Raw genomic sequence first — 27,465 nt, forward strand, 5'->3', positions numbered from 1 at the left:
AGAGAATGAGTGGGGGAGGGCTAGAGAGAGAGGGAGACACAGAATCCAAAGCAGGCTCCAGGCTCTGAGCTGTCAGCACAGAGCCTGATGTGGGGCTCGAACTCATGAGCCGTGAGATGACCTGAGCCCAAGTCGGATGCTCAACCGACTGAGCCACCCAGGCACCCTCCCTCCCCACCCCCACCCCGACTTCTAATTTTTAATGACAGTCATTAAGCACTGTGAGGTTATTTGAGATTTTACCCCATTTTCAAGCAAACAAGTTTGCCAGCCATGGTTTCATGGTGCTAGCAGAAGACACAAGTCTCCTGGGTCAGAGAAAAAGGACATTATTACTCACAATAAATGGTAGCAAGGATATTTGCACATATGCTAGTTCCCTGAGCTCCAGTTCCCCCCTGAGTAATGTGGAGAGGGCCAGTGATGCTTGAATATGCAGCAGACAAGTTATAGGAGAAGGAGCCCGAGGGCTTAGAGAATTCAAATCCTTTGTGGTGGGCATTCCACCAGAGGTGTTCCAATGTGCTCACAGACATTCTGCAAGGCGGGCCTGGCAGTTGTTCTTGATCAACTCTGATTCAAGCAAGAAAATTTGGTTTATTGTAAGCAGTGGAAGAGGAGTGTGGAAGACTCGGCAGGGCTTCCTGTGTGCCAGAAACTATGCTAAGCATTTTATGGTTTACTATCACAAGGATTCTGTGAGTCAAGCATTTCTATTCCCATTTTATGGATAGAAGAATGAAGGCTTAGAGAGGTATTGTTTCCTAAGTTCACACACATAGAAGTGGCAGAGCTGATGTTCTCATCCAGATCTATCTGACCCTGAAGTCCACACTCATTCCACTAAATCAAATTGCTTCTGTTTATGAATATTGCTTGGTCTCTTATATTCCTTTTCCCCCAAAAGTCCATGATGTTACTATCCAAAAACATGTCATGTTTTCATACTGATACTTCTTAGAAGGCTTTCAATTACTTTCTCTCTCTTACCTCAGGAATGTCATGTCTGACTACCCCGTGGTGTTCGTGTTCATATAATAGCTCAGCTGGATGCCATTAGCTCTTTCTCTCCCAGAATTTAGGCACAGTATATTATTATATGGTGGCTAGGCAGTTTTATTCCCCCATTTTCCTTAATGTTCTTTAATTAATCCATAAATTTAAAGACTAGCTTAGCAAAACAGAGAATTTTATTTAAATGTTTTTCATAACTGACTTATTAATATACTTTCATGCAAGAATTTGAATAGCAACAAATATACTATTAAAAAGACTTGACACACTTTGTTTTAATTTGTTTTAAATCCAGTAATAATCTAAAATGAGATACAATGGACCGATGAAATGAAATATGAATAATGAAATAAAATTCAGGTGAATTGGCTACGTGTTCTCTGAATGAACATTTGGCTCTACATTTCCCTCTGGCAGCTTTTAGGTACAATTTAGTAAATAACTGCTGTGACATGCTGAGGACCACCTATAAAAGTCAGCACCAACCCTACTGACAGGCCTGAAATTTCTGTTACTTCTTTGAAAGAAGACATCAAAAGTTACCTTCCAAATATATTTTTAAGGGGAATGTAATATCAGCTATCACTGCCTTACTTCAAAATGGCTTATTGTAATAGCTGCAAGAGACCAAGGAAATGCCACAAAGGACAGATGTGTTTTGTGTTAGGAAATGGAATGATAAGACAGTCCTGAATGGGATATCAGAATAGGGAAGAAGATCAGGGCTTTAGGTTTCTGGAAGATTGTTGGCAGTGGGGTGGGGGGTGGGGATTAGATGCCTAACCAAAAAGCCAAGCAATAAAAAATATGAGGAAGACACATTTGCCCACTTTATAAGTTTATATAATTTGGAGGTTGACACACTGGTGTGATAACCTATAGTATCTAGTCCAGGAGCCTCTATAAATGAAAAAGACTAGATTGATGGCAAAATTATTAAGATGACCATTTTAGAAATTCTTATCTCCCTAAGTATTATTCTACAGATGGAAAATTTAAATGCTTTGGGTATTTGGCACGGCATACCTTTATATTTATTTTGCATGGGTCATTTCAACAGAAATGCATGTATTTGTTAAATAGTAAGAAATGTATTTGAAGCTTTTAAGAAACATACTGAACTTACATTTATTGAAGTATGATGGCTAGTACACCCAGATTTGCCAGGGAATTATGGATGAGAACTTATGAAATAACTTCAAGAAGGTTATTTATGTTGAAATTTGTCCCAGACTACAAAGTCCTGTCTTGTTCTGTGATCCTGTTTTGCCAAAGGCAAATCAGTTTCTGAACTTAGATGGGAGGTATCCTGACCTATAATACAAATTGGTGTCCTTAGTAAAAAGTCTTACCTTGAGCTATAAAGTTATTTGATGACTAAATCTAGATATAGTAGCTTTAAAATGTGGGAGTAATGTGTGGGATAATAATCAGCTCACACTGTATTTTTGTGATTGTGTTGCTGAATGCCCACACGAGTACAAGAAACACAGGCTGAGGACAGGCATATTATGATGCTATAGGGAACAATGATTTCTAAGAAGTGAAATACTATTTTTCTTATTGTGTATTTTTCTGCAAGTCCTAATATTTCAAATGAAAGTAGGAGGTGTGTGTTTGTGCAGGGGTATGTGTGTGCATGAGAGAGAGAGATTACTGTAAGATATGGGTGTTTTGTTTGTTTTTAATATTTCTGATATTCAATTTTCCTTTAACATCAATGTGTCCATTAAATTGATAGCACTTCTTTTCATCATGAAGAGCCATTATTTAACCATGGTGCATGATGTAGTCGATGGCATCCTAGAATCGAGGAAATGTTTTATATATATCAGTGGCTCCTTGATATTATATATATATATATCTCATGTATGATTATACACAATCTCTCTTCCCTGTGCACTTTGATTAAAGCAACCTTGCTTTCTAACCTTATTTTGCAGCACTGAATAGGAATTTTGTGTTAGAGGAAAGGGTACCACTCAACTCAAACAAGGAATCCAATCAAGTTGTTTCGGAAGTGGACACACTGGAGAAGAAAGAGGCAGTGGAGGAAGCTGAACTTGCCCAGGACAGGGATGTGGACACAATAGAAGGGAAAGGGGATGCAGCACGGTGGGGAACAGCTGGGGTTAATGAGGTTCCCTTGGGGGAGTGGAAGCCAACAGCAGAGCAGCCAGTCTTAGTAGAAGAGTTTACAGAGGAAAGAGGGATCCCTCAGGGCGTAACTCGTGGGGCTGAGGCAGAAGCAGAAGGGGATAAGAGGCTGGGTAAAGAGGAGGTAAGCCCCAGGGGGAAAGAAGCAGCCAGAGCCTCTGGAGGTCTGCATGAAGGTCAGGATGAGGCTCCTGAAGGGGGGGCCTTGCTGCCTACAGTGCTAGAGACAGAGAAGGTGGCTGCTGAAGAGGAGCAGTGCTCAGAGAAGACAGTGTTTGCAAGCCAGGCAGCGGCTGTGAACTTAGAGTGTGTGCAGGAGGCAACAGCCCCAAGGGAGGCAGTGACAGCGGAAATGAGAGAGGCTGAGAGAGGGGAGGCTGTGAGTGAGGCAGGGCCTGAAAAGCCTGATGTGATGAACAGTGAAGAGGAAGCATCTACAGAGGTAGAGGACCTGGGAGCCATGGAAGATGCTGCATCTGAGAGAGAGGATGGTTCAGAAGAGGCAGTGCTTGGGGGAGAAGAACCAGCCAAAGAAAGGAAGGTAGTTATGGGAAGGCAGACACCCTTGAGCTCCTCAACTTCTGAGAAGGCTGAGGCTCCCCGGATGGGAGTTTTGGAGGACAGCCTGGAAGAGCTTTGTCAGGAAGATGATGAAAGGGAGGAGGTTGAGACTGAGCCAGAATCTAATAAAGAAGATGACAGGAAAGAAATGTTACCCAAGGAATTAGGTGTAGCGAGAGAGAAGAGGAAAATTGAGAGGCCAGAAGAACCTCTGGAGGAAACTGAATCTGAGAGCGGAGAGGTGAGGAGGGCAAATGCACATCAGGGTGAAGACATTTTAGAAGAAGAGCAAAACTTTAAAGGGGAAGAGCGGGGAACCGCGAAGGAAGTGACACCTGAGGAAGAGACACAAGTCCCCCCAGTTGAAATGGAGTGTGATGCTGAGGGTGAGGCACCCATGGGGGCATCTGAATCACTTGGAGACACAGGGCCGCAAGGAGGAGATTCACTGAGAGAGACAGAGGTGACCATGTTTGAAGCGGCACCCGCAGACGAAAAGTCACTGGAAGACACAACAGCTCTGAGGAGAGAGGAAGGAGGGGAAAGACTGAGGGAAGCCCAGGACCCAGAGCCCAAAGACAGAGCAGAGCTGCTCCCCCAGGAGGACGGGGCTCCCTCAGGGCAGAACCAGGGGCCAGGCCCTGAAGGGGAGGGGGTGTTAGGAGCTCCTGAAACTGAGCCAGCGGGAAAGGGGCAGGTGCCCCAGGAGATGACCGCAGCTACAAGTGAGGCCCAGGAGTGTGCAGCCAAAGATCAAGATAGCCTGGCAGGATTGGAAGGCGGGGATAAGGAAGGGCCCGTGCAGGGGCAGCAAGGAGCCGGGGTCACAGTGATGACCCAAGGTGTTTCTGAGGAAGACTGCATGAAGGCAGAAAAGCTGAGTGAAGAAGCTATGGGTGGGGACCCAGAAGAGGAGGCTAATGAAGAGTGCCCCCTGGGGACAGGAGTGTTGGCCAATGGGGACACAGACGGGGCTGGGAGTTTGCAAGGGGGAGTGGCGGTGGCTGATGAAGATCTCCACCCAAGGGAAGCGGCAGGAACGGCCACCGAGGAGAAGAGGGAGGTGTTGGCAGATGTGAAGACGGCTGAGGGGAAAACAGAGGCAAATAAAGCCTCCTCCTTGTCAGATGATGCTGGCAAGGGGCCTTGGCACGAAGTGGATGACTTACCGGGGAAAATGGCAGCTGCAGAGAAGGTGGAAGTGGTAGAGGAAACAGCGCTGGGCAGGGGGGAGGTGGCGGCCGTGGAGATGGTGACAGGGACCTGGGTGGGGGCTCCACGAGACCCTTCGGATCCCGGAGGGAAGCCCCCACAGCTAGGGCAGGATCCAGAGGGCGGGGGACTTGATCCCACGCAGGGAGCGGAGTCGGTGGGAGCCGAGGCAGGCCTGGAGGGCTGTGCCAGGGAGCAGGAGTTGGGTGCAGCTAAGGAATTCAGCCTGAGAATGTCCCCAGGGAGGGAGTCAGAGCCTGGGAGAGAGAGTCTACAGGGGGTGGAAACACTCCCTGCAAAGCCTGATTGCCCTGAAACCCAAGAGAAGCAAGCGTTTACAGTGCAGAGAGAGAGAGAAAGTGAGAACGCAGATGTCTCCCTGAGCAACATGAAGGCCTAAGAGACTTTGTGGCAGAAGGTGAGTTTAAGCCTGCTCTGTTCGCAGGACTAAACAGATTCCCCACCTGAGGTCCTCTGCTCTCCCCGCGGGCTCAAAGCCTCATCAGTCCTTGCACGCAGCTGCACACGGCGGCTTCACTTCTGTGCTGCTTAACCCTAAGCCCAGGAGGACAGAGGCTGGGTAAGGCCCAGGTGGAGCCAACATGCACCCCCGACCCATTTCTACTCCTTTTGCCCCTGAGTCACACTCTGCGGGCACAGCTCTCTGCAGTGGTGAAATCCGTGGCTCCTTTTCGGGGCTCCAGAGATGAAATCAAGAGAATGGGCCACAGGGATGTACCACAGACAAAAAGAATCACTCTCTATTCCCGAATTCATTTCCCTTTTAGTGGTTAAAAGGATGGCTGTGATTATTTGCCTTGCAATGGGCTCTCTGCCTTCATTTCTGCAGCTTTCGTGAAGTTTAATATAAATATTGCATAAATTATAAAATATATGACAATATTAAAAATATATACAAATTATGAAAACATTTGTAAAATATTGAAGATTGTAACTAAAGGCCAAAAATATTTTTTTAGCATTTCCTGCATTCCTGCTAATTCTTTGATGCCTCATGTCCTTAAGTGCCTGTTTCTACTACCCTGAGTGATTTTACTCATAGTTCTATCCTTTTTGTTATTTTTCAGGATATTTCAAAGATGTCTTCCAGAAGACTGAAAGAGTGGGGAAAGATACACCCAATCGTCTCACTAGAACTTTAGATTTTATCTTAAAAAAAAAAAATCATTGTGCTTGTCTGAGCTGGTTCCCAATCTGGCAGTGCTAGTCAGTAGCATGGTGAACACCTTGAGAATAGCTGAGTAGATCTGTAGGACCTTCTCTAGGGGCACTGGTTCCTAATGGAGGGCGGTGAGGCTGTTACGTATTCAACATGGCTAACGTGTCTCTGTTCAAACCAAACTGATGGTTCTCACATGTTTGACTTTTACCAAAGAGCACCTGAAAGGCTCAGTCCTCACATCTGTTTAAATTCCTTTTTATTTCTAATCGAATATTAGTCCCAGTTTCAAACATCAGAGTTTTATTTCAAGTCCGTGGCTTGGGGCATTAATGACTTGATTTGTGAGAATGAGCTCTAAAGGTCCTTCCTTGAACACTCAGTACTAGGATTGCTCTAACCCTGTAAATCCTCCCAGGAAGGGATTCTATGGCATGTATATTCACTTACATTTAGGAATAGTCATTCATCCTATTTATACCAGAAGGGTAAAGTGGCAATCTTATTTCAAAATGCCCTTTGTTTTTGTGTGTGTGGGTTTCTGTACTTCTGCTTTCTGAGGTAGACATAAATGCTTGTGGCATTTTGTCCCTGGGGGCCTTATTTATAGGTCCATTCAAATTTAAATCAAAGTAATAAATAATTTAGCTGACTGAAATGAGTAGCAATAATTATAGCAGGTAAACAGTGCACATGAGCACATACACCAACATTCTAAACTCTAGATTCTTTGGTTGATGTCATTTGATGGAAAAGAAACGGATTAAATTAATGTGCTGCTCACCTTCCCACGTTCTGTTATTTCAAACCTGTGAACTAACCTTGCAGGGCATTGTAAATCAACAGTCAGAATCACTTTCTAAATTACCCCTTGATATTACTAGAAATAGTTGTGCATCAGCGTGCCTACTGGAGATTTCGATTTCCTTGAAGACATCTTTGTTCATATAGCAGTACCCTAAAGGGCACATATGTTTGGCCATCTTTGCTCACATGAGGAGGTGAAACAAAATTTCCTAAAGCGGTGATTCTCCAGCTGGAGTACACATTAGACTTGCGTGGAGTACTTTCATGAATGATTCAACCCCTGGCCCCCTCCCCCAGAGATTTGGATTTAATTAGTTTTAGATGGGTGTCGATGTCAGCTGTTTTGTTTTTTGGGTTTTTTTGTTTTTGAAATTCAGTTGATTCTATTGTGGAGCTAAAATTGAGAAGAGCTGCTCTTAATCATCATATAATCTATGCTGGCTGCCCTACACTCTGTGTCCCTAGGGGCCAGGCATATTATCTTTTTAGGTATGTTTCATTTTAATAAAGGAGCTGTTGAATGATCAAAGCTATAATGGACCGTGGTTCTCAAAATGTGGTCCCTTGATCAGGATATCAGCATCACCTGGTACTGTTCCAAATACTAATTCCCGCCCTCATCTCACACCTATTAAATTGGAAACTCTGTGGCTGGGGCTTCTCAGTGGTGTTTTAACAAGCCCTCCAGGTAATTCTGATGTACTCTAAAGTCTGGAAACTGCTGTTGTGGACTATGGATTGTACCGAGGATTAGTCTCAGTTGGAAAATGGATTGCAGAAGCATTGTGAACTGTCTCTCTTTGTCTCTCTCTTTCTTTTTCTGTCTCTCTATTTCTCTTCCTTTCTCTAGGAAAGGGCACTCACTCTAAAAGTGATGGATTCATATTAAGCTCAATTTTATTATGGCTGCAATGATGTGTTTATGAGGTCTTTCAGCCCCATCCCCCATTGAGGCTTGAACATCAGCCATAGCATACCATAGATCTCCATCGTCTGTCTTAAGTTTTATGAGTGGGTTTCATCTACATTATATCCAATTCCATTTATTACTGAGCTGCATTACTGTGGAGCTCTACAGTATTTTTTCCTGATCTCAACCTGAATGCCACAGAGCACTGTGAATACATAGCACCTTATGGGAAAGATTGTAAACTTGTTAATTCCATTGAAGAATGAGTTTTGTACAATGTGCTAAATGGAAATTGCATTGAATTATTTTTATATTTAACACATTCCGTCAAAACATTCTGCAACATAATTCTACAATCTGCATGTGGGTTTAAGTGTGAAATTCAGTGTTGTGATATTTTGATTAAATGAATTAATTCTTTCTCTGCAAATACTATGTTGATAAAACTGTATGTGAAACTGAACTGATTTTTCCCCTAGTTTCATCATTAAAAGCATAAACAAACTATATGTTTACAGATGAGACATGTGAATGATTCTTTATCAAGATTAGACTTTGATCATCTTCTTTGTCCTTTCATTACAAAGTTTAGACTCCATAAAGCAGAGAAAATTAGTTTATTGAGCTGTTTATATTGACTGTCTATATTCAAACATGTCTTTCATATACATGAGATAATATTAGGAAACTTATCACCATTTCATAAATAAGTAAATAAAAGTTCAAAATCATGTTCTTGTCTAAAATCATGGTCGGTCTCAGGTCTTCTGACCCCAAACACTGATGTTTTTCATCTCGCACACTATCTTCTAGGAAGAGATGTTTTAATAGATACTAACATACTATATGCACACTTATACATGTTTTCGTTTACTTGTAGAAGGAGGGAGAAAAAACTTACAGAGAAAATAAGGAAGGGTGAGTTTGAGAGTGACTTTGAAAGAATTCCAACTGTATTTATCCCCTGTTCTCTTTTATCTCTTACAGCCGGCTACAGTGACAGGAAACTTCTTTTAAATGATGTATTCAGGTGGCTTAGAAGAGGAAAGAACAAATCTCATTAATATATACTGTATCAGCAAGAATGGAATTATATTTACAGCCAATCAAAGAATATGGTAAATTATTTAAATAATTGAAGAGAGAAAAGTAGACAACCAAAGTAAAGGTAGGCAGAATAGGCTACTTATTTTTTTAATTAAGCCTTTTCTATGGCTTTATAAATTCTTTGTTATAAGTTTGAAGTATAGTTGAGTTCCTTAAAATTTCTAAGACCAATAATTTTGCCACAATTATTGCCCCTGGAAAATGATTGTTTGAGAAAAGAAAAGAAAGCCTTAAAGATTCATCTAATAAGTGAAATATTCCAACAGCATCAAGGACAGCCCAGGAGAGGCCACTTCTGACCTTGGACAATATTTCCTTCCAGTCTTCTATACCACCTGATTATGTCCTTTAAAAGAATCTCCCTGTCACCACAGCCATGAACAAGAGGTACAAGGGAACAGGGAATAAATACAACTAGAATTTTTTTCAAGTGACTCTCAAACTCACCCTTCTTTTTACTTTGTTAGGTGTTTTCCTTTCTTTTAATACTGTGCCCTGTGACAGGAAATCTATAAAGGGAAATATAAATTCTGTAAGATAAAATGCTGGATTATTTGAGAAATACACATTCTTTTTGAAATTCCTTCCAGAAGTCTCAGACTGTTTAATAATCTGTGCAACCCTTACAATACTTTGCAATGATGCAATACCCCCATGTTTTATTAGGGAAACGAGAGTACATGGAAGATTCCTGGGACAGAGATTCTGGAGCCAAAATCTATTTAAGAAACAGCTCTCTGCCTCCTTTGTGAAATGTTTCCTGGTCTTTATTAAATATCTACTTATAACTAAAGGTTACGCTAAAGAAAATAATTATAGGAGAAATCTCTTACTTGTTCAGGAGCTTGTTACTAATGTGACACAGAGATCTTCAAGCTGGCATGGGGGTCCCCTGAAGGGAAATGAAGCGTTTCAAGGGATTCACAGGCAAGGCTACTTTCCAAGTGTTCAGCCTCCACATGCACTTTTGTCATAAAATGGACTTAAAAACTAGCCTGCACTCAAGGTCTCCCTTTGCCAGGTTCCTGTTCTCTCTTCACCATAGGTGTCATCATAAGTCTCCGTTCATTTACCAACTTTCTGTGTGGTCTCTGAACAATTTGAAATATGGTTGTAGGTATTGAGAATGGGAATGACCTCAGTGACTGGTTAACGAATCCTTCTGAAAGTCAAGTGGTTTTCAATTCTTTGTTTTCAAGAAAACCAACTGAGGACTTAATTGAGTTATCAGCTGATAAGCCATTAAAATAAGTTTTGGTATTTGATCAGTCTGTGATTTTTGGCAAATCACTCAGAAGGAGGTCGGAGAAGATATTGCAGCACAATACACCAAACCGCTTCCACTCCCATCTCTTGTGCAATGTGCACAAATCCGACATTTGTTCACCTATACGAATAAAACAGAAAATGCAATAGAACTGATGGTCAACACTCTCATTTAGTGTAAAAGTATCCATTCACAGATACACAAACTAATTAAAAATAGAAGTCACCATCTTTTTTTTTAATGTTTATTTATTTTTGAGAGACAGTCAGAGAGAGAGAGAGAGAGAGGCAGTGAGAGAGGGAGACACAGAATCCGAAGCAGACTTTGAGCTGGCAGCACAGAGCCTGATGCAGGGTTCGAACTCAAGAACCACGAGATCATGACCTGAAACAAATTCAGATACTTAACCAACTGAGCCACCCAGATGCTTCTAGAAGTCACCATCTTGAGAGATGCATTTCTACTTTTACTTTTTATGTGTAACGTTTATAAAACCTTATCATACACGCATGTTGTTTCGATCAAATGCATATTACTCATTATTGCAATGATAGCTCAGCCCAGAAGAAATTTAACACATAGAAACTTATATTCATAAGAAAAGTTTTCTAGGAGTGCCGAGGTGGCTGAGAATCTGACTTGATTTCAGCTCAGGTCATGATCTCAAAGTTCGTGGCATGGGGCTCTGCGTTGACAGAGCAGTGCCTACTTGGGATTCTTTCCCTCTCTCTCTGTCCCTCCCTGGCTCATGCTCTCTCTCTCTCTCCCTCTCTCTCAAAAATAAGTAGACATTTTTTTTAAAAAAAGAAAATTTTTACAGAGACAAAAAAGCAGATTCTGAACTATGAAGAACAAACTGAAGGGAGGTGGGTGAGGGGATGGGTGAAATAGATGAAGGGGATTAAGAGCACACTTATCATGATGAACACTGATTAATTTATGGAATTGTTGAATCACTATATTTTGCACCTGGAACTAATATAACATTGTATGTTAATTATACTGGAATTCAAATAAAAAAAGAAATATTTGAATTAAATATTATACAATAATTTAGTTACAGAGAAGTATGACAGGACAATCAAAAAAGACTTTCATGGGGTGCCTGGGTGGCTCAGTCGGTTGAGTGTCCTTCAGCTCAGGTCATGATCTCGCAGTCTGTGAGTTCGAGCCCCGCGTTGGGCTCTGTGCTGACAGCTCAGAGCCTGGGGCCTGCTTCGGATTCTGTGTCTCCCTCTCTCTCTGCCCCTCCCCTGTTCATGCTCTGTCTCTCTCTCTCTGTCAAAAATAAACATTAAAAAAATAAATAAAAAATAAAAAAAAAGACTTTCAAACATAAAAATACACCACAGTAGGATAAAAATCTGTGGGCCAAGTGGAATGGAAATTAAGAAAAAAATAATGTGAGGGGCACCTATGTGGGTCAGTCAATTAAGCATCTGATTTTTGCTCAGGTCATGATCTCCCTGTTTGTAGGTTCGAGCCCTGCATCAGGATCTGTGCTGACAGCTCGGAGCCTGGAGCCTGCTTTGGATTCTGTGCCCTCCTCTCTCTCTCTGCCCCTCCCCTGCTCATGCTCTGTCTCTCAAAAATAAATATTTTTTAAAAAAGAAAAAAAAGAATGTGAGATTTCCTAATGCTAAAGAAGAGCTTAGCCATATACTTTTGAAAATGGATATCTTAGTTCAGTTTCCCCAGGAAATGCTCCAGAACAAAAGCTTGCATGCAGAATGTTTACCGGGGCATGCTCTTGGGAATAACAGTATGGGAGAGTGAGGGAAGCAGAAATGGGTGGAAGGAGAAGATGGGCTGTGATGTCATCACCCCAGAAACTTCTATTGCCGCTAAGGCTGCAGTCCATCCTGTGGGGAGCTCTGGAGCTCTGATGGCAAAAAAAGGCAGAAGGAGCTGGGTCTCTGAGTCCCCACTATAGGCCAGTCACTGATGTTGGCTGTTTCCTCAGGAGGGAGCATAACCTTTGAGTGGTAGCTCCCTTCAGTCAAAATAACTTCCTGTGGAGAGACTCAGATATGAGCCAGCAGCAGACCCCACCCCAGCAAGGGAATGAATGTATTGACTGAGAATGGGGTATCTTGGCACCCCCCCCCCCCAACATCCAATACATGGATAAAATGCATAGGAAACTGCGATAGCATTTTGATTTCTTTGGACACATTTAAGAAAGAGATATAACAGTTTTACCTAAAACATCCCATTTTATAACATGCTAGAAACGACATCTGTAAGTACTATTTAAACTTATAGGAAAATTTGTAGATGTCAATGAAAAAAATGTGCGAGGGGGTCCTGACAGCTTTCCAAAGTTCTCTCAGTGGTTATGTAAGCAAACATATTTGAAGAGCACTGGTATAATGGACCAGGTGACTAGCACATGGCTGCTGTTCCTCTAGCTGCAAGGCATGGCAGCTTTCTCAAGTGAGTTGCTAAAAGGTCAAGTAATGCATGAAGTTTATTTTGGCTACGTACTATTGAAGTGATTGTCAGAAAAATAAATGAGTGGGTCATGCAGCTTGGGGGTGCTACAGGGAAGAAGAATCCTAGCACAATGTCTAGCTGTTTCTAGGGAAGGAAATGTGCCTCTGGGGTGTGTCCAAGTACACAGTCAAGGCAGTCAACAGTTGTACTCAAACAGTGACTCAGGGTTGGAGAGCAGGGGTCAGCAAAGTCTTTCTATAAAGGAACAGATGTTACACATTTTAGGTTTTGTGGGATGTATAGTCACAGCTTCTCAATCCTACCATGTTAGGGCAAAAGCAACCATGGACAATGCTTATGTGAGTGAGATTGTGTTCCAATAAAACTTTACTGACAAAAGAAAGGTAGAATGCTAGATTTGGCCTGAACACTGTATTTTTCTAACCTGCGCTAGAAAGCAATCAAGTAAGTAGTTCTAAAACTATGTAGACTAATCCTCACTTCCCAATATGCCACAGAAATTTTAGTTGTCAGAAATACTCCCGAATCATAAAGGTTTGGAAATGACTGGTATGAGGAACAAATTGCCCTTTAATCCCTTGGTGGAACGGATGATTTATTAGAATCTTTCTTTCTCTTTAAGACTGTTGTTAAATCTTAGCCATGTTTTCGCTCCATCCTTCCTCTCCTTCGCCATCTTCTCTGGTACATCTGTTAGGGTGCAAACATGAGGTGCTGCGAAGAAGGAAAAAGGAACCCGAGAGTTCTGACAATCACACTTCATGTAACATGGGCTGACTTGTTCTGCAATAGAGTGTCAGCTCCATGAGAGAAGAAGCATGCTCTGTTCTGGCCCACGTTCAATTCCCTGTGCCAAGAACACTGTCTGGCACATGGCACACATTCAATAAATATCTGGTAAGTGAATGGCTAAATGATATAAAATGCAGATTGAGATAATGTTTTATAGGTTGTCCTGAACATTTAAGCCCAAATTCAATTGAAATTGATAAGATGCAGGAAGCATCTAAATTTGTTGACTGAAAATGATATTTTCATACAATTTTAGAGGTAACAGGGACACTAGAGATCAGAGATTCCACCATTTCCTTTTCAGATACCAGGTTGAGAAAGCAGTGGCCCAAAAGTTCTGAGGACTGGGCTACGTGTTGGTTAAGGACAAAGTGGGATTAGAACGCCTATCTTTAGTCCAGAGCCTATTTCACTTCACAATGCTGCTGCTCGTCGGCCAGATTTTCTTTTTGGAGATGCAAAATCTTGATTTCTAATCAAATCCATTCTCTAAAACTTGGCTTGTTTTTATTTTGTTTTTTAGGACTGCTAACCTAGTCATTGCTTTGCAAACACTGAAATGCAAGTTTTCAAACGCAGTGTAGGTGAAACATTTTGGTTGTGTGGATTATGGATGTCTCCAAGGTTATCATTGCCTGTTTGTAATCCCCACTGACAATGCAAAGGTTTATAGCTAGAGACAGCAGAAATCCCACATGCTAGCTATTTTATGCACACACGCACACAGGCGCGTGTGTGCATGCGCACGTACACACACACACACACACACACGCCTGTCATGGATTAACTTAAAGAAAAGAAAATCTCTGAGAATGAACAAACTCTCCCCACTGAACTAATCATAATGTTAGTGGCTGTCTACTTAGCACAGAATTCTGCAGGAGAATTCAACAAACTACAAACCTATTTAAGCATGTACAGATTGGCTTAACAACTCAAATCTAAATCTCTGGTTCTCAATTTTGGCTGCACGTAAGAATTCTCCTGAGGAAATTTTTTAAATCTCTGAGGGTGAGAGTCAGTCTTCAGGATTTAAAAAAATCTCCACAGGTGATTAATCCATGTAGTCAAGGTTTTACACCACAGACTTCAAGTCTGAATAACTCCTGATTTGAAAAGGTAGACTGTAATGTGATTTCAGAATTGTAACTTAACAGGTATAATATAGCTTAACACATTTTGCTTTTACTACTTTGCTCATTTTATTCTTTTACTCCTTTACTCATTAAGCCTCACAATGCCATGAGGAAGGTACTATTAGCCCCATTCTGTAGATGAGACTGAGACACAAAAACGTGAAGTAACATGCTCAAATCACAGAGCTAGGAAGTGTCTCCACTGGGACTTAACCCAGAAGAAAATGGCTCCATCTGTAAAAGTTCTCAACATTTACCTGGGATGAGACTGTCCTGGAGGGCTGATTCAATTAGAATTTGCTAGAGTTGGTCATTCATTAGGGCTGCAGGGTACCTGAGAGTTTGCATTTGTAACAAGTCCCTATATGATGCTGATGTTGCTGGGCCAAGGACCAGACTTTGAGAATCTAGAGTTCAAACTGTGTTTTAAAAAGCCTGCCAGGTGATATGGATGCACACTTAAGTGTGAGAACCCCTGTTCTCAATGGCTCTTAGCCTGAGCTGCACATTAGGATCTAGTGGGAAGCTTTAGAAAGCTCTGATGCCAGGCTGCACTCCAGACCATTAGAATCTCTGGGGAGTAGGACCAGCACCAGTCTTTTTTAAAGCTCCCCATGCAGCTACGGTAGAGAATCACTGCTTTAGAGTGTACTCTCTTAGCCACAACATTCTATCCGGCCCTCCATGTGGAGATGAAGGCTTCGAAAGCACTGTACTGCCACAGTTACAACACTGGTCTGGTCGTGATGAGCACCGGGTGATGGATAGAAGTGTTGAATCACTGTATTATACACCTGAGACTAATACAACCCTGTATGTTAACTAACTGGAATTAAAATAAAAACTTAAAAAAGAATCAGGCTGGAATCATTGCTCTGTCACTGGAGAGGCAGTATTTGAGTTATACTCTGTTAGGCTCCATGATGCTTATAAATGTTCTTCCCATTACCAAGGAGGTCCCTTCTAGAGGAGAATAAACACTTCTCCATCAGTAGTGAGATGCTGTTGTTTTCAAATCATTTGCAAACTGTAAGATCTGTGAAGCTGAATCCTGGTGGATTTGTGGGTGATTTAGCTTATGGCCAGCCATCACATCTTAAACGCCATTTCTCAACCAAGACAGTCTGTACACATGGCAATTTCTAGCCCATGTGTCTCCTAAGAATCAGTGTAAAATGGTTAGGCACTCTGAGCGACCCAAGTCAAGGGATTTCCACTATACTGAGTACTTCTAACCAGGATGAGAAACAGCTTCAGACTTGTCCAGTTCACACCTAACAAAACAAGTGCTTCAGTTGATCCTCAAGTATTGGGGAAAGGCAAAATCACAGTATATATCCACCTTGCCTTCCAAAAGTTAGGTCCACGGAACATCAGGGTAAAATAAACAACAATGGTTTGAGGAAAACCCATAAAGAGAAAAGTAAATCAGAAAGGGTAGCCTGAGGAAAAGAGATGGAAAGGGACAGAGAGAGTCTGGATTATACCTTGGTGTATAATAGTGGTTTGTGCCTACAGGTCATTATCACATAAACCTTGCATTGTTCTCATGAAGTAAAATCGCATAGTAAACAGAAGAAAATTGGGCAATAATTCTAATTTTTATTTTACAAATGAGTAAAAAGGTCCTGAAATTTTTCTACCTTTCTGTTCCTAAATGTTGCATTCTGTGAAATTTCTTCGGGGCTATCTTCCAATCCTCTTTGATTTATCTGTGTCTAATCTTCTAAGCTTGTGCTTTCAACAATTTTTTCATTTCTTCAAGTTGTATTTACTCTTTAATCCAAGTCTACCTGTTCATTTTTGGTGATCGCATGCTGCTTGCTAAATTTTTCCTACTTCATGTCATTTCATTTTTTAAAATTTAGTTATTTCCTATTCTGAAATGGATTCTTCTAATATCTAGCATCCTTGGAAGCCTGGATCTATAGTTTGTTATTTCTGCTGACTTTCATTCATAGTGGTTTGTTTCTCATTTGTTTGTGAGTATTGAGTTAATCTGAATTTGTGAATAATTCTCTTGGGGTCCAGTTTAATGTGTCAGTCTTTAATAAATCTTCCCCTCATGTGGGCTCAAGGCTTAATCTCCAATTTCAATTCTAATATTCCATCACTCTCAGGGAACCCTGGCTCCTCCCTTGTGCTTACCCAGATCACTGATGGTTTTGGTTCACTTTTTAAAAAAAGAGTTTCCCTATTCCCTGCAAGTTCAGCAGTAAAATAAAAATTTAAGTTTTAGGCAGAATCTATTTGTTTTGTAGTCAGAAATTTCTTGAGGTAGTGAGTCTCTATATTACAAAAGGCAGACTTTTTGACATAATCTTCAAAATAATTACATCATCTAATTGTAAAGTAAGAGAATATTTTTTTTTTTTCAAATATTCATAGGTACAAGTTCCCCCAAATAAGGTTTGGATTGACTGTGAAGATACCAGCAATAGAGACTAAACTTTCCAGCAACTAAAGCTTCTCAAATGATGGTTTAACACAATTGTCTTAAAATGGTTGTGAAGAGATTTTAAAATTGCAATGCTCTTACTATTGGCATTTAACATTGTAGTGCTCTTTTTAGTGGCATTTAAAATTGTAGTTCTCTTGTTGGTGGTATTTCTTCCCATATTTCAACTCCAAGGGAGAGTTCATGTATGGGTCATGGAAATAACTAGGTTGTATGAAACTTTAGAGAAGCAAAGAATTGACGTAGTCTATCCTCTGAGTACTCACCTCATTTTTCAATTGCTTTCACTCTCCTGTAACTTGTCCACTACAGATGGTAGAATAAGGGCTTAGGTCCTCTTTCGATTTAGAAGCGAGGGACAGGGGAATAGGCCAATGTGAATTTCTGGGTTTTGATATTGTTCTATAGTTCTATAAGATGTCCCACTGGAGGAACCTAAGTGAAGAATACACAGGACCTCTCTGCACTCTCTATTTTTGCAAATTCCTGTGAAATGATCATTATTTAAAATTAAAAGTAACAAGAAAAAAAAATAGCAGTGGGGAGACTAGAGTAAGGCTGAAGCTAGCAAGGGGGTGTGAGGGAGAACGTTGTACCTGGCTCTTACCAGACCTCCAAAGAGCTGGAAGAAGGGACTCTTTGTGGCACCCTTGGGATTTGTCCTAGTTCTCCAAAGGCATAGTGGGCCAGAGCCCTAACTAGTGATAACAAACATCATTTGCCTGCTGTGAGATCCCTGAGTGACCCGGCAAGGTGACAAGCCCCTGGATGAGAGTGTAGACAACCAGTCATCTTCTCCTTGGAGATCCAACTAATGGCTCCCTTCAAATGTTATGTTGATAGCTATTCATGCGATGTTTACAAATAAACACCATAAATTAGCACCACGGGAAAAATGAACTCCATAGAGTCTATGAAAATAGGAGGAAACATGACTTTCAAGGCACATTGTTTAAAATGTGGGGCATAGGAGGATCTGTTTTTAACCAGGCTAAGAACACTGATAACATTTGTAAACACATAAACATTTGTAAACAGGAGTATTTACTGCGGTTCTGATTAATTGCAATATATGCTTATATTATGAATAATCACTTTCGATACAGTATTAAGACATTTGACAGGAAAATTGCACATAAGGAGGTGTCTCTTTGTGATTCTTGAGCTGTATTAATATTTTAAAGCAATTAAAAGCTTAATGGATAGGGTGGGAGAAAGGAACAAACTAATTTAGCTTTACCAAGCAACTTGAACATTCTCCACCACTCACTATTTTACGTTTTGCAGAATTTCCATTTGTATTAATAACTTATTACTTCTATTAAACATGCATTTTCCCTAAAGCCTAATGTTTCTTCAGTGGAGACCAATTAACCGGGACATTCTTTTCTAAGCTAGCCAATTATTTTAATTACTAGAATTTTTTTAAAAATGTGCTTGCTTTGCATAGATTTGACCAGTTGAATTTCCCCCCCCCTCCCCCAAATGCATGGACTTTGTATTCTAGAAGATGGAAGGTTTTTGGTGAATATGTAGATGCCAAAAATACTTGTAGAACTTTGGGGTTCTGCAGAGCAGCAGACTAACAATCTTGTGTCAATACTCCATTGCTTTTCATCCTCCTCTCTAACTTGGTGCCTTTCCAATCCAGCAGTCTTTTGTTAATAATTATTGCTTGATTAATTAATTAATTCAGCTTCCTTATTCTCTTTGTGAAGAACCATGGCTTGAAGGATGAGCAGGCAATTACCGAAACTAAGGAGGAGCTATAAGGTAGTAGCTGGGCTCTATTATAACAAAACTTGAGGGTGTGCTCCCTTATTCTCTTGAGACTGGTACGAAAAAGTACACAAAGCCCATATTTAATGAGCATTGAAGAGTTAAAAGCAAAAGTAATAAAAAGACATTTCATTAATTAGACCTCCATGGAGGTGAGGGATGCTTCCGCTGAAAGAATGAGCACCACACACACAGAGTTTGTTGGGTCCGGGGTGGGGTGGGGAGGGTGGGTGGGGGATGGGGAGGGGGAGGGGATGGGGGATGGGGAGGGGGAGGGGGTGGGGGGGTGGGGGGGCTAGTACCCTCCTGGCACTGTCAGGAAGCCAGTTATTTTCATGCAAATGACAGGACTTCCCAAAAGGCATGCAAAAGTCATTTCCAGCTTGCAGAGAGACACTGAACACACAACTAGGGAGGAGAATAAATACCAGTGATGATGAGAAGGCTAAATAGGAATGTCCTAATAAAGTAGAAAAATGAGTGAGAGACTGGTGGAATGGGAGAAATCCCAAGAATCAAAAGGAAAGAGGTAAAAATCAGCTTATAGAAATTTAGAGCAAGGGTAACAAACATCCAGAACTGTTACCACTTTTGCTGGTGATAGGGGGACTTACAGAGGACATGACCAAACACAGTCGTGCTGAGTACATCACACCTAACAGCTGAAACAGAGTGAAAATGGTGTTAGATTCATTAAAAAAGGAGGCCACGAGAGTGAGGTGGTTCTAACACCTCAGTACGTTCTGTAAGCGAACCCAAACCTAGGCCTCTCAATGTCTCAAGGTTAAGAAATTAAAACCTAAGAACAACCAATCACAAGCAGCCAGCTAAGCTTTCCCAAATAAGGCAACTGCTTAAGCTGTAGTCAATCAAATAATTTCCTTGCTTTGCTTCCTTGTCTTTTCTATAAAAGTCTTGGTCCCATTTCCTGTGGGTGAAGCAGTCCTAATCACTTCTGGTTTGGTTCTGCCCTATTCAAATAGATTTTCACTCAAACTTAACATTTTGAATATGCCTCACTTTATCTTGTAACAAGATAAACAGGATACTCAAAAAGTGCTGAAAGAAACAAGGCTAAAATTAGGTCTTAGCCTAGCTGCCTCCTGAACCCTTCATTCATTTGTTAATTCATTCTTACTCTAATTGAATTATTCTTTGACCACTTATTCCTTCATTCCACAAACCACTCCTTACTATGGAGGAGCTAGTGGTCAAAATTCAAATCATTTGTATGCCTGCTATCCTAGTTTGGTCTTAGAAGAAGGCAGACCCCCAGCAAAAGCTCATAAACTGTTTACTTCTTCAGTAATGCAATCCCTGGTAGCAGGAACCAGGAAAATAGGAATATGGAGGAGAGGAGGGAGAGCCAACCCTACAGTGTGGTGTTGAGCTGGATGCCATTTGGTATCAAGGGCGACTGATTGACTGGCGACTCACCAAATTGTTTTCTGAAGCACTATGACTACCTCAGGACAAGGGGTTGTGGTAAAGAGAGGAGAAGAACTGATTTCCTGGCTCTGGTGTCTCATTGGTCAAAGGATTACTCCACAGGTGCACAGGTGTTAACAGCCAGGTTCTGTTGCAAAGGTCTACAGAACCTGAGACATGTCTCCTCAAGCAATAAGGGAGGGAGCTTAATAGCAGTGATCTGGGAGGTGCAGGGCAGTAGAGACCTAGCCTGACCTGAGGCAAGGCATGGTCAGGTTGCCCACAAGAAGTTGGTTATGGTGATGGTGGGTGACTTAATGGCAAATGGCATAGGTGAGGCCAAGAAGATCTGAAATGACCCTTAAGAGGTGTCTAATGCTTGAATCTTGGAGACATTAGTAATTAACTGTTTATGTTTAATTTAACTGCATTGCAAGTCTGGTTATAATTTTATCCATGTTGTGCCTTTTGTGTTATTCTCATTCTTTTTGTTATACGGCCTAAATTGTTGGACCTTAACTTAGGTGTTGTCTTACAAACACTTAAATTTTCTCAGCCACAATCCTTTCATTAGTTCCCCAGGAAATAAATGATTAGCCCTTAGTGCTTGATTGATTCCCCTCTCAGTCATGTTATATTAAAGCATGGCCAATTGTTATGGAACATTTATCATGTGCCTCACACCGGGATATGTGCTTTTCATGCATTGTTTTACTTAACCTTCTCTGTGAGGTACAGATGGGAAATCTGAGGATGAAAGTGACTAAGTAACTTGCCCACAAGAGGTCACACAATGAGGGGAAAAAATAGAACTTCACCAAGTCTGACTCTAACACTTATACCCTTAACCACTCTGTCAGTGCTTTTCTTTTTCTTTCTTTTTCTTTCTTTCTTTCTTTCTTTCTTTCTTTCTTTCTTTCTTTCTTTCTTTCTTTCTTTTCTTCTTTCTTTCTTTCTTTCTTTCTCTATTTGTTTTTTTGTTTTTTTGTTTTTTTGTTTTTTTTTTTTAAAGAGAGCTTGAGAACAGGGGACAGGGGCAGAGGGAGAGAGAGATAGAGAGTCCAAGTGGATTCCATGTTCAGTGTGTAGTCCAACTCAGGGCTTGATCCCACGACTTGGGGATCATGACCTGAGCCGAAATCAAGAGTCAGATGCTCAACCAACTGAGCCACCCAGGTACCCCTATGTCAGTGCTTTTCAAAATGTGGTCCCAGGACCAGCAGCACCAGCATCTCCTGGGAACTTATTGGAAATACAAAGGCTTGGGCCCCACTCCAAAGCTTCTGATTTTAAAACCCTGGGGCTGAGACCCAGAAATCTGTATCTGAATAAGTCCTCTAGTAATGCTGACACAGGCTGACATTTAAGAACTGCTTTATGCTATTCTGTTTCCTGCAGTTTTGCACTTGGTATAGGATAAACATACGTCATCGAATATCCCATTCATTTTTATTCTGATTACTTCAAATTATCCTCAATCTTGACATTGATTTTTTTCCCCTTAGACTAATTTGAGTTTCGGGAAAGAAAAAAAAAAAAAACCCTGAAAGAAGAATCTGGTATTCTTCACTGAGGATTCATTTTTGAAGTGGCGTTGAGCAGACCACCAATTATTATATGAGTAGAAAACTGAAGGGCAAACCAACATTCAAATGATTTTTATTGCATTTCATGGTCTGGCTGGAGTCTTACCCTTTACTGATTAGTTGAGATAAAAGAAGAGATGGAGGTTAGTGAAATCAGTGAGCTTCAAACCCTTTTTTAAAATGGCGAAGATACCTTTCTTCTGCATATGAGCCCATTGCTTAAAAGACAGATACTTGAGATAATATTCTTTTTATCTCACTAATTACACAGAAAGCCTGACTGAGAGTGCTTTGGAGATGTGTCCTCATCAGCAGGGCTTGGCACCCGTGGCAGTGTTTCAATTCAAGAAGCCTAATTTAATTAGTGCCTTGCCACTAGGTCAGCCGCTGTGCTGCCTTGGATCTCTGGCCTGAGGAGAAATGGGCAACCCCTGCTCTTTTTATTTCCAGTTAGCCTCATAAAAGGTAGGATGTCCAAGGAGGGAGAGGAACTTTGCTTCTCCATCATGTTTTGCATACGGTGCTAATTGAGCTGACAGTCTTGGACCACAGTCTGTTACTTCAGCAGCTGAGCCTTCAGCTGATACCGGGGAAGGGACTGCAAATGTCAAATGGCTCATCTTTGCCCTCGTGGCTCTTGAAATATGGAAGGGAACGGATCAGGGGGAGCTCTTCAGTCTGCATGCTTGAGTAACTTCAAGCAACACAAAACTAGGAAGGAATAAGGTATTCAAATCTTACTGGTAATGGCTACACTATCTCTCCCTGCTTTCCCTACCCAGTGTGCTAATGAGGAGTGGAAAACGTGAAACTCCTTGGCTTCCCTAATTGCTGTGCTTTGCCCTCATAACTTTTTTGTTCCTGCTTATCACGGTGAGAGTCTTGCTTCTGTCAATCATTTCTGGTTCATTCTGCCTAGAAAATAACAATGTGTATTTTTTGAGCCTTGAGATTATTCCAGCCCCTTCTTTTCCATAATTAACACAGAGAAAATGATGATGATTATATTTTTGGTTTTACTTTGCAATAATGAGCCACAGCAATCAGGAAAGGTTTGTTTTTTCTGGTCCCTGAAACTTCTCCTGGGTAATTCCCAAATTTTCCCCAGGACTGCAAAAGTGCAGATTTCTTTGCTTTTACCACAGTTCTGGCTTGTGAACATTTGCTATTTTTATTCTGTTCCCTCCACACAAAGGAGGCAGTACTGGGTAGTGAACAAATCACGGATACTAGTGCAAGGCAAACCTAGTTTTGACACCTGGTTCCAGTCTATACTAGCTTAGATTCATTATCCACTTAAGCAATAAAGAAAAAAAATATTTCTCCCTTTCCAGAGTTATTTGGAGAAATGAGTGAAATAATAGCACTTATAATCACCAAAAACAGTTCCTGCCACATAGTAAGTGCTCAATAAATGTGCTTTCTTGCTATTTTTACTTAGCATCCTCCTTGTTGGAGAATGCTTTTTTGGTTCTTGTATTTGATTTAAAGGATTTGACTTCTAATTTGATTTCAGGTGTAAATAAGACATTACAAAATAAGACCATCCTAAGGTTGCTGGATCTTGGCTCACACTGCCTCAGAAGGATAAGCTCAGAAGTTTGCTATTTGCTAGGGGGTTTTAGGGACACTGATGGTTATTGTCACATGAGAGAAAAAAATCTCCACCCTTCTCATGCTCTCCTCTTGTAGTACAGCTCTTTGGCTGCATGGTGATTTAAGAATAACAATAAACAATATTTACAACAATATCTGCTATGGTGTTCCAGGAACTATACAATGCATTTTATATTATATGCAATTCTTATAGCAATTCTACAAGAGAAATGTTATTTATTACCATCTTACAAATAATAATAAACTGGAGCTCAGATAGGTTAAGTGACTTGCCCAAGGCTATACAAGTACCGTAGAAGGTCTGAGTGACTTCAGGGAGAGAAGGAAGGAAGGAAGGAAGGAAGGAAGGAAGGAAGGAAGGAAGAAAGGAAGGAAGGAAGGAAGGAAAAAAAAGGAAAGGAAATTAAGACAGAGCAAGAGAGAGAGAAAGAAATCAGGTCCTTCATTTCAGATGTATTATCTAGCACTAGCCTTTTCCTGTACCACTAGCACCCATTTTTTCCTCTTTCCCAGGGAAATGTCAGCTTTGGAAATAATTTAACCCAAATAATCACTCTGTTGGAATAACTCTCTCCTGGTGCTGCTGTAATTTGGCTTACAATTATAGCTAATTGAACATCTTCGAAGTGAGCTCAGTGCTGCATGCACATAGAAAAAAATGTAATGTGCTAAGCATGCAAAAACATGATCACAGAAGTTCATTTTTACCAGCAGAAAAAGAAAGCAATTAGTGAGACATTTTTCAGCAAGGAGGAAAAAACACACGCACACACACACACACACACACACACACAGCCTCATGATCTCAAGACTAGCTCTGAGATGATAGCTGGGCCCCATTAAAGGTGCAGTAATGAAAAGGGCTTGTGAGCTACAGGTTGGCATCTGTGAAAAGGTTCCCCTTCTCAGGAATCAAGATGTATTAGTCTCATTATTTGCAGATACTTGACAAGAGCCAGAGGGAAGCACTAACGTAGGGAGATACATTGTGGAGAGAGGAGGTGGCTAATTAAAGGAAACAAAGAAAGGGAGTGTCACAAATTTGTTCTAGAAAATCCCCCTCTAAAAGAGGTATTTCAGACATAAATTTCAGACATAAATTTTGTCCTTTCTCAGGACATGGCCGCATTCCATGGGAAACTGGAAGGACTGCAGGTTTACCCCAGCACTGTCCTGATTATACATATAATCAACATCACCCCTACTGTGAATCTTTAGTTAAAACTGGGTATTAAGTTACTTAATTACTTATATTATTATTTTTTTTAACTTTCTAAGGTATTCCTTTCAACTCAACTCATAAAAGGATCAAGGCCACCCCAGGCTAGGTGCCGGCTCATTTCCTAAAGCAGCCAGAGGAGAGGCCTAGAGAGAGAGAGATGTAGAGACAGGGGCTCTTCAGCCAGCTCCTTACTAGAAAGCTTTATGCTTGTATGACCACTTCAAGCTCCTTGTTCCCGTGTATTAGAGAGCCCCTTGGCAAATTGCACGGTGGGAAAGAGCATCTATGACTCCAGAATGACTGGGTGGGGAGACGAAGAGGCTGGGGGCTAAAAAGGAATGAATGTAAATGGAAGTTCCTTGCTTTTAACTTCTACTGGACTGTAACAGGCTAGCCCCAAGCTGTTCAGAGGACTTACAACTTTGTAACCACAGGTCATAGAAAAGGCTCGGAGAGGTTTTAGAGATGGGGTCGTTGTTCTGATAGAAATTGCCCTCAAGAAACGTAATTTCTAATCTGTAGGGGGAGAGGGGAGGATGAAGGAGCTCACCACAGACATGGGAGGAACAATCAGCACTTTTCCCATCCAGTTCCATTTGTCTAGGAGCCCACATTGCTCAGGAGAAGAAAGCAGATTTGTCTAAATGTAGTCAAAGCTCGGCTCTAGATTCCTTTCATTGCTCCTCAAGACCCTAGTTGTCCTCTCAGGATTTATCCTGTCATCCTGGGGCAACTTTGTCCCCCAGGGCACATTTAGAAATGTCTGGAGGCTTTTTAGGGGAGCTGTTACTGGCATCTGGGAGTAAAGGCCAGGAAGCTGTTAAACACCCCACTGTGCACAGGACAGCCCCCACAAAGATGATTCCCTCTGACCTGTAAATAGTGCTGGGATCTAGAAACCTTGATTTAGTGACTACCCAATCTTCCTTTACTAACTCTTTTTTTCATTAGCAAGATTAAAAGCAGTAATTATCACACTGAATTTTCATAGTTTCCTGCCTCTTTTTTTTTTTTCCCAAGTCTGCCTTTCAGTAGAAAAACTATTTTGTTTGGTGGAAGGACTCCCTTCTTCCTGAGTGGAATGAACATGGATAGCAGATTTCCCTCTCTCTCTCTCTCTCTCTCTCTCTTTTGAGTCAACTCTACCCCTGATGTGGGACTTAAACTCACAATCCTGAGATCAAGAGGCCCATGATCTACTGACTGAGCCAGCCAGGTGCCCCCAGCTTTCTCACTTTTTGAAGGAAGGCCAGGGGTACCTCAGACATCCTCCCAGTGCACTGTGCCAGACTCGGGTATGAACAGCAGGTTTGTGTTTGCAGATCAGTTGTCATAACTGTATCAGTAGCATTTATGACACCTTGATGCTGACAGTAACAGGATGCCCAGACACCACAGAGCACTCGGTATGAGGTAGAAAGGAGGCTAAGTACATGCAGTATTTTGCAAGCGTCTTGATCTGAAGGTCATTACTTCTTTGTACCAATATGTCTTAAAGAACACTTACTCAGAAGTCAGTACACTTCTGAATCCATTTTGGATGCCAACAAAGAACCTTTAATCACAGAGCTGAACACTAGAGGTAACTTAATGAGAGAAGAAAACGAACAATATTCTACAAAATCAAACCCGTGGCTCTCAAATGCAAGTCCACATAATTCAGTCTAGGAAAACATAATCATTGTGAAGTGCCCACCATAGTCTTAGGCCCCATCTCCAAGTAATGATATAAATTTGCTCTTTCAGTTACAAAATTCAAACAAATTTTTTACATACATTCTGTCTTGGTTCCTTTGCATTTCATTCCTTAGCCATAAATCCAAAGCCCAACTTGTGGTAGGGAATTAAAGAGGACCAGTATAAACAAGCCAATTTAAGGAGACCTTAGAGGGTAAAATATTATAATTGGAAGCAAGCCTGCCACTGTAGGAATTGTTGCTGTCAGTTTGGGGGAAATCTCTCCTTAGGTATATGTGGAACGCTGTCAGCTGCTGTCCTCAAAGCTGCCACTATTCCGGCCAGAATGGAAATGCATCGGGCTCATGGGATCGGACACGTAGCCTGCATCAGAATAGAAGTTCAGCTGTTACTTATCGGCCTTTCAGTCCATCTTCCCAATTTTTCTTAACCAGCCTCACCCAGTGCACCACAGCTGCCAAGCGGCTCCTCTCGGCTCATGCGAACAGAGAGTCTGGGCGAAGGCTGCTGGCAAGCAGTCGTAAAACAGGCAAAATTTAAAATGCAAACATACAGCTGAGACCAGAGGAACACAAATGATGGATGTGTGATTCAGACCCACGCAGGCCAAGTTTGGAGTAAAGAAGGGGACTGTTTCAGAAGGGGGTGTATCACGATGGCTAAAATCATGGGCTTTCAAGTCAGGCCAGTGTGGGTTTAAACCTTGGCCCCACTACTTACCGGTTCTGTGATTTTTGTCCACTTAACCTTTCTAAGCCCCAGTGTCTTCATCTGTAAATAGGAACACTAACGTCACTTATTTGTAAGGTTGGTAACGTTGGTAAGACAATCCGTACAGTGTGTGACACAGTGAGTGTTGAGCAAATGGCAATTTTAAAAAGAAGGTGGAACTAGCAGAGAGAAAAAGGAAAGAGCCACTCTCTACAGCAGGTCAGCTCTGGTTGGGTTTTGTTTTGTTTTTCCTCCCTGAGCACCCGGTTTTTAAGTGTACTTCAATGCTTAGGTCTAAATACCGGTGGTATTTGCTGCTTGTTGAAGCAGTAGCCCTGTGTCCACAGAATGCAGCTAGTGGCTCAG

At 41.4% G+C, this 27,465-nt stretch overlaps 2 protein-coding genes across 4 annotated transcripts in view; one reads left to right on the forward strand and one right to left on the reverse strand.

The window, feature by feature from the left end:
• Positions 1–8,572, forward strand: part of ERICH3 (glutamate rich 3) — a 105,981-nt gene extending 97,409 nt beyond the window's left edge. Inside the window, 2 exon segments of the mRNA XM_058716950.1 lie at positions 2,958–5,362; positions 6,033–8,572. Of these exon segments, the coding sequence (XP_058572933.1) occupies positions 2,958–5,344 (2,387 nt within the window). The 3' untranslated portion in view covers positions 5,345–5,362; positions 6,033–8,572.
• A 17,648-nt stretch (positions 8,573–26,220) lies between these two features.
• The window catches only part of TNNI3K (TNNI3 interacting kinase), a 290,431-nt gene continuing 289,186 nt past the window's right edge, over positions 26,221–27,465 (reverse strand). For all 3 annotated transcript variants that reach the window (XM_058716964.1, XM_058716965.1, XM_058716963.1), the window contains one exon: positions 26,221–26,751. In XM_058716964.1, coding sequence (XP_058572947.1) covers positions 26,675–26,751 — 77 coding nt within the window. In that variant the 3' untranslated portion in view covers positions 26,221–26,674. The remainder of the gene's footprint in view (positions 26,752–27,465) is intronic.

Source organism: Neofelis nebulosa, chromosome 2, assembly GCF_028018385.1.
Source record: "Neofelis nebulosa isolate mNeoNeb1 chromosome 2, mNeoNeb1.pri, whole genome shotgun sequence".
Classification (NCBI taxonomy): domain Eukaryota; kingdom Metazoa; phylum Chordata; class Mammalia; order Carnivora; family Felidae; genus Neofelis; species Neofelis nebulosa.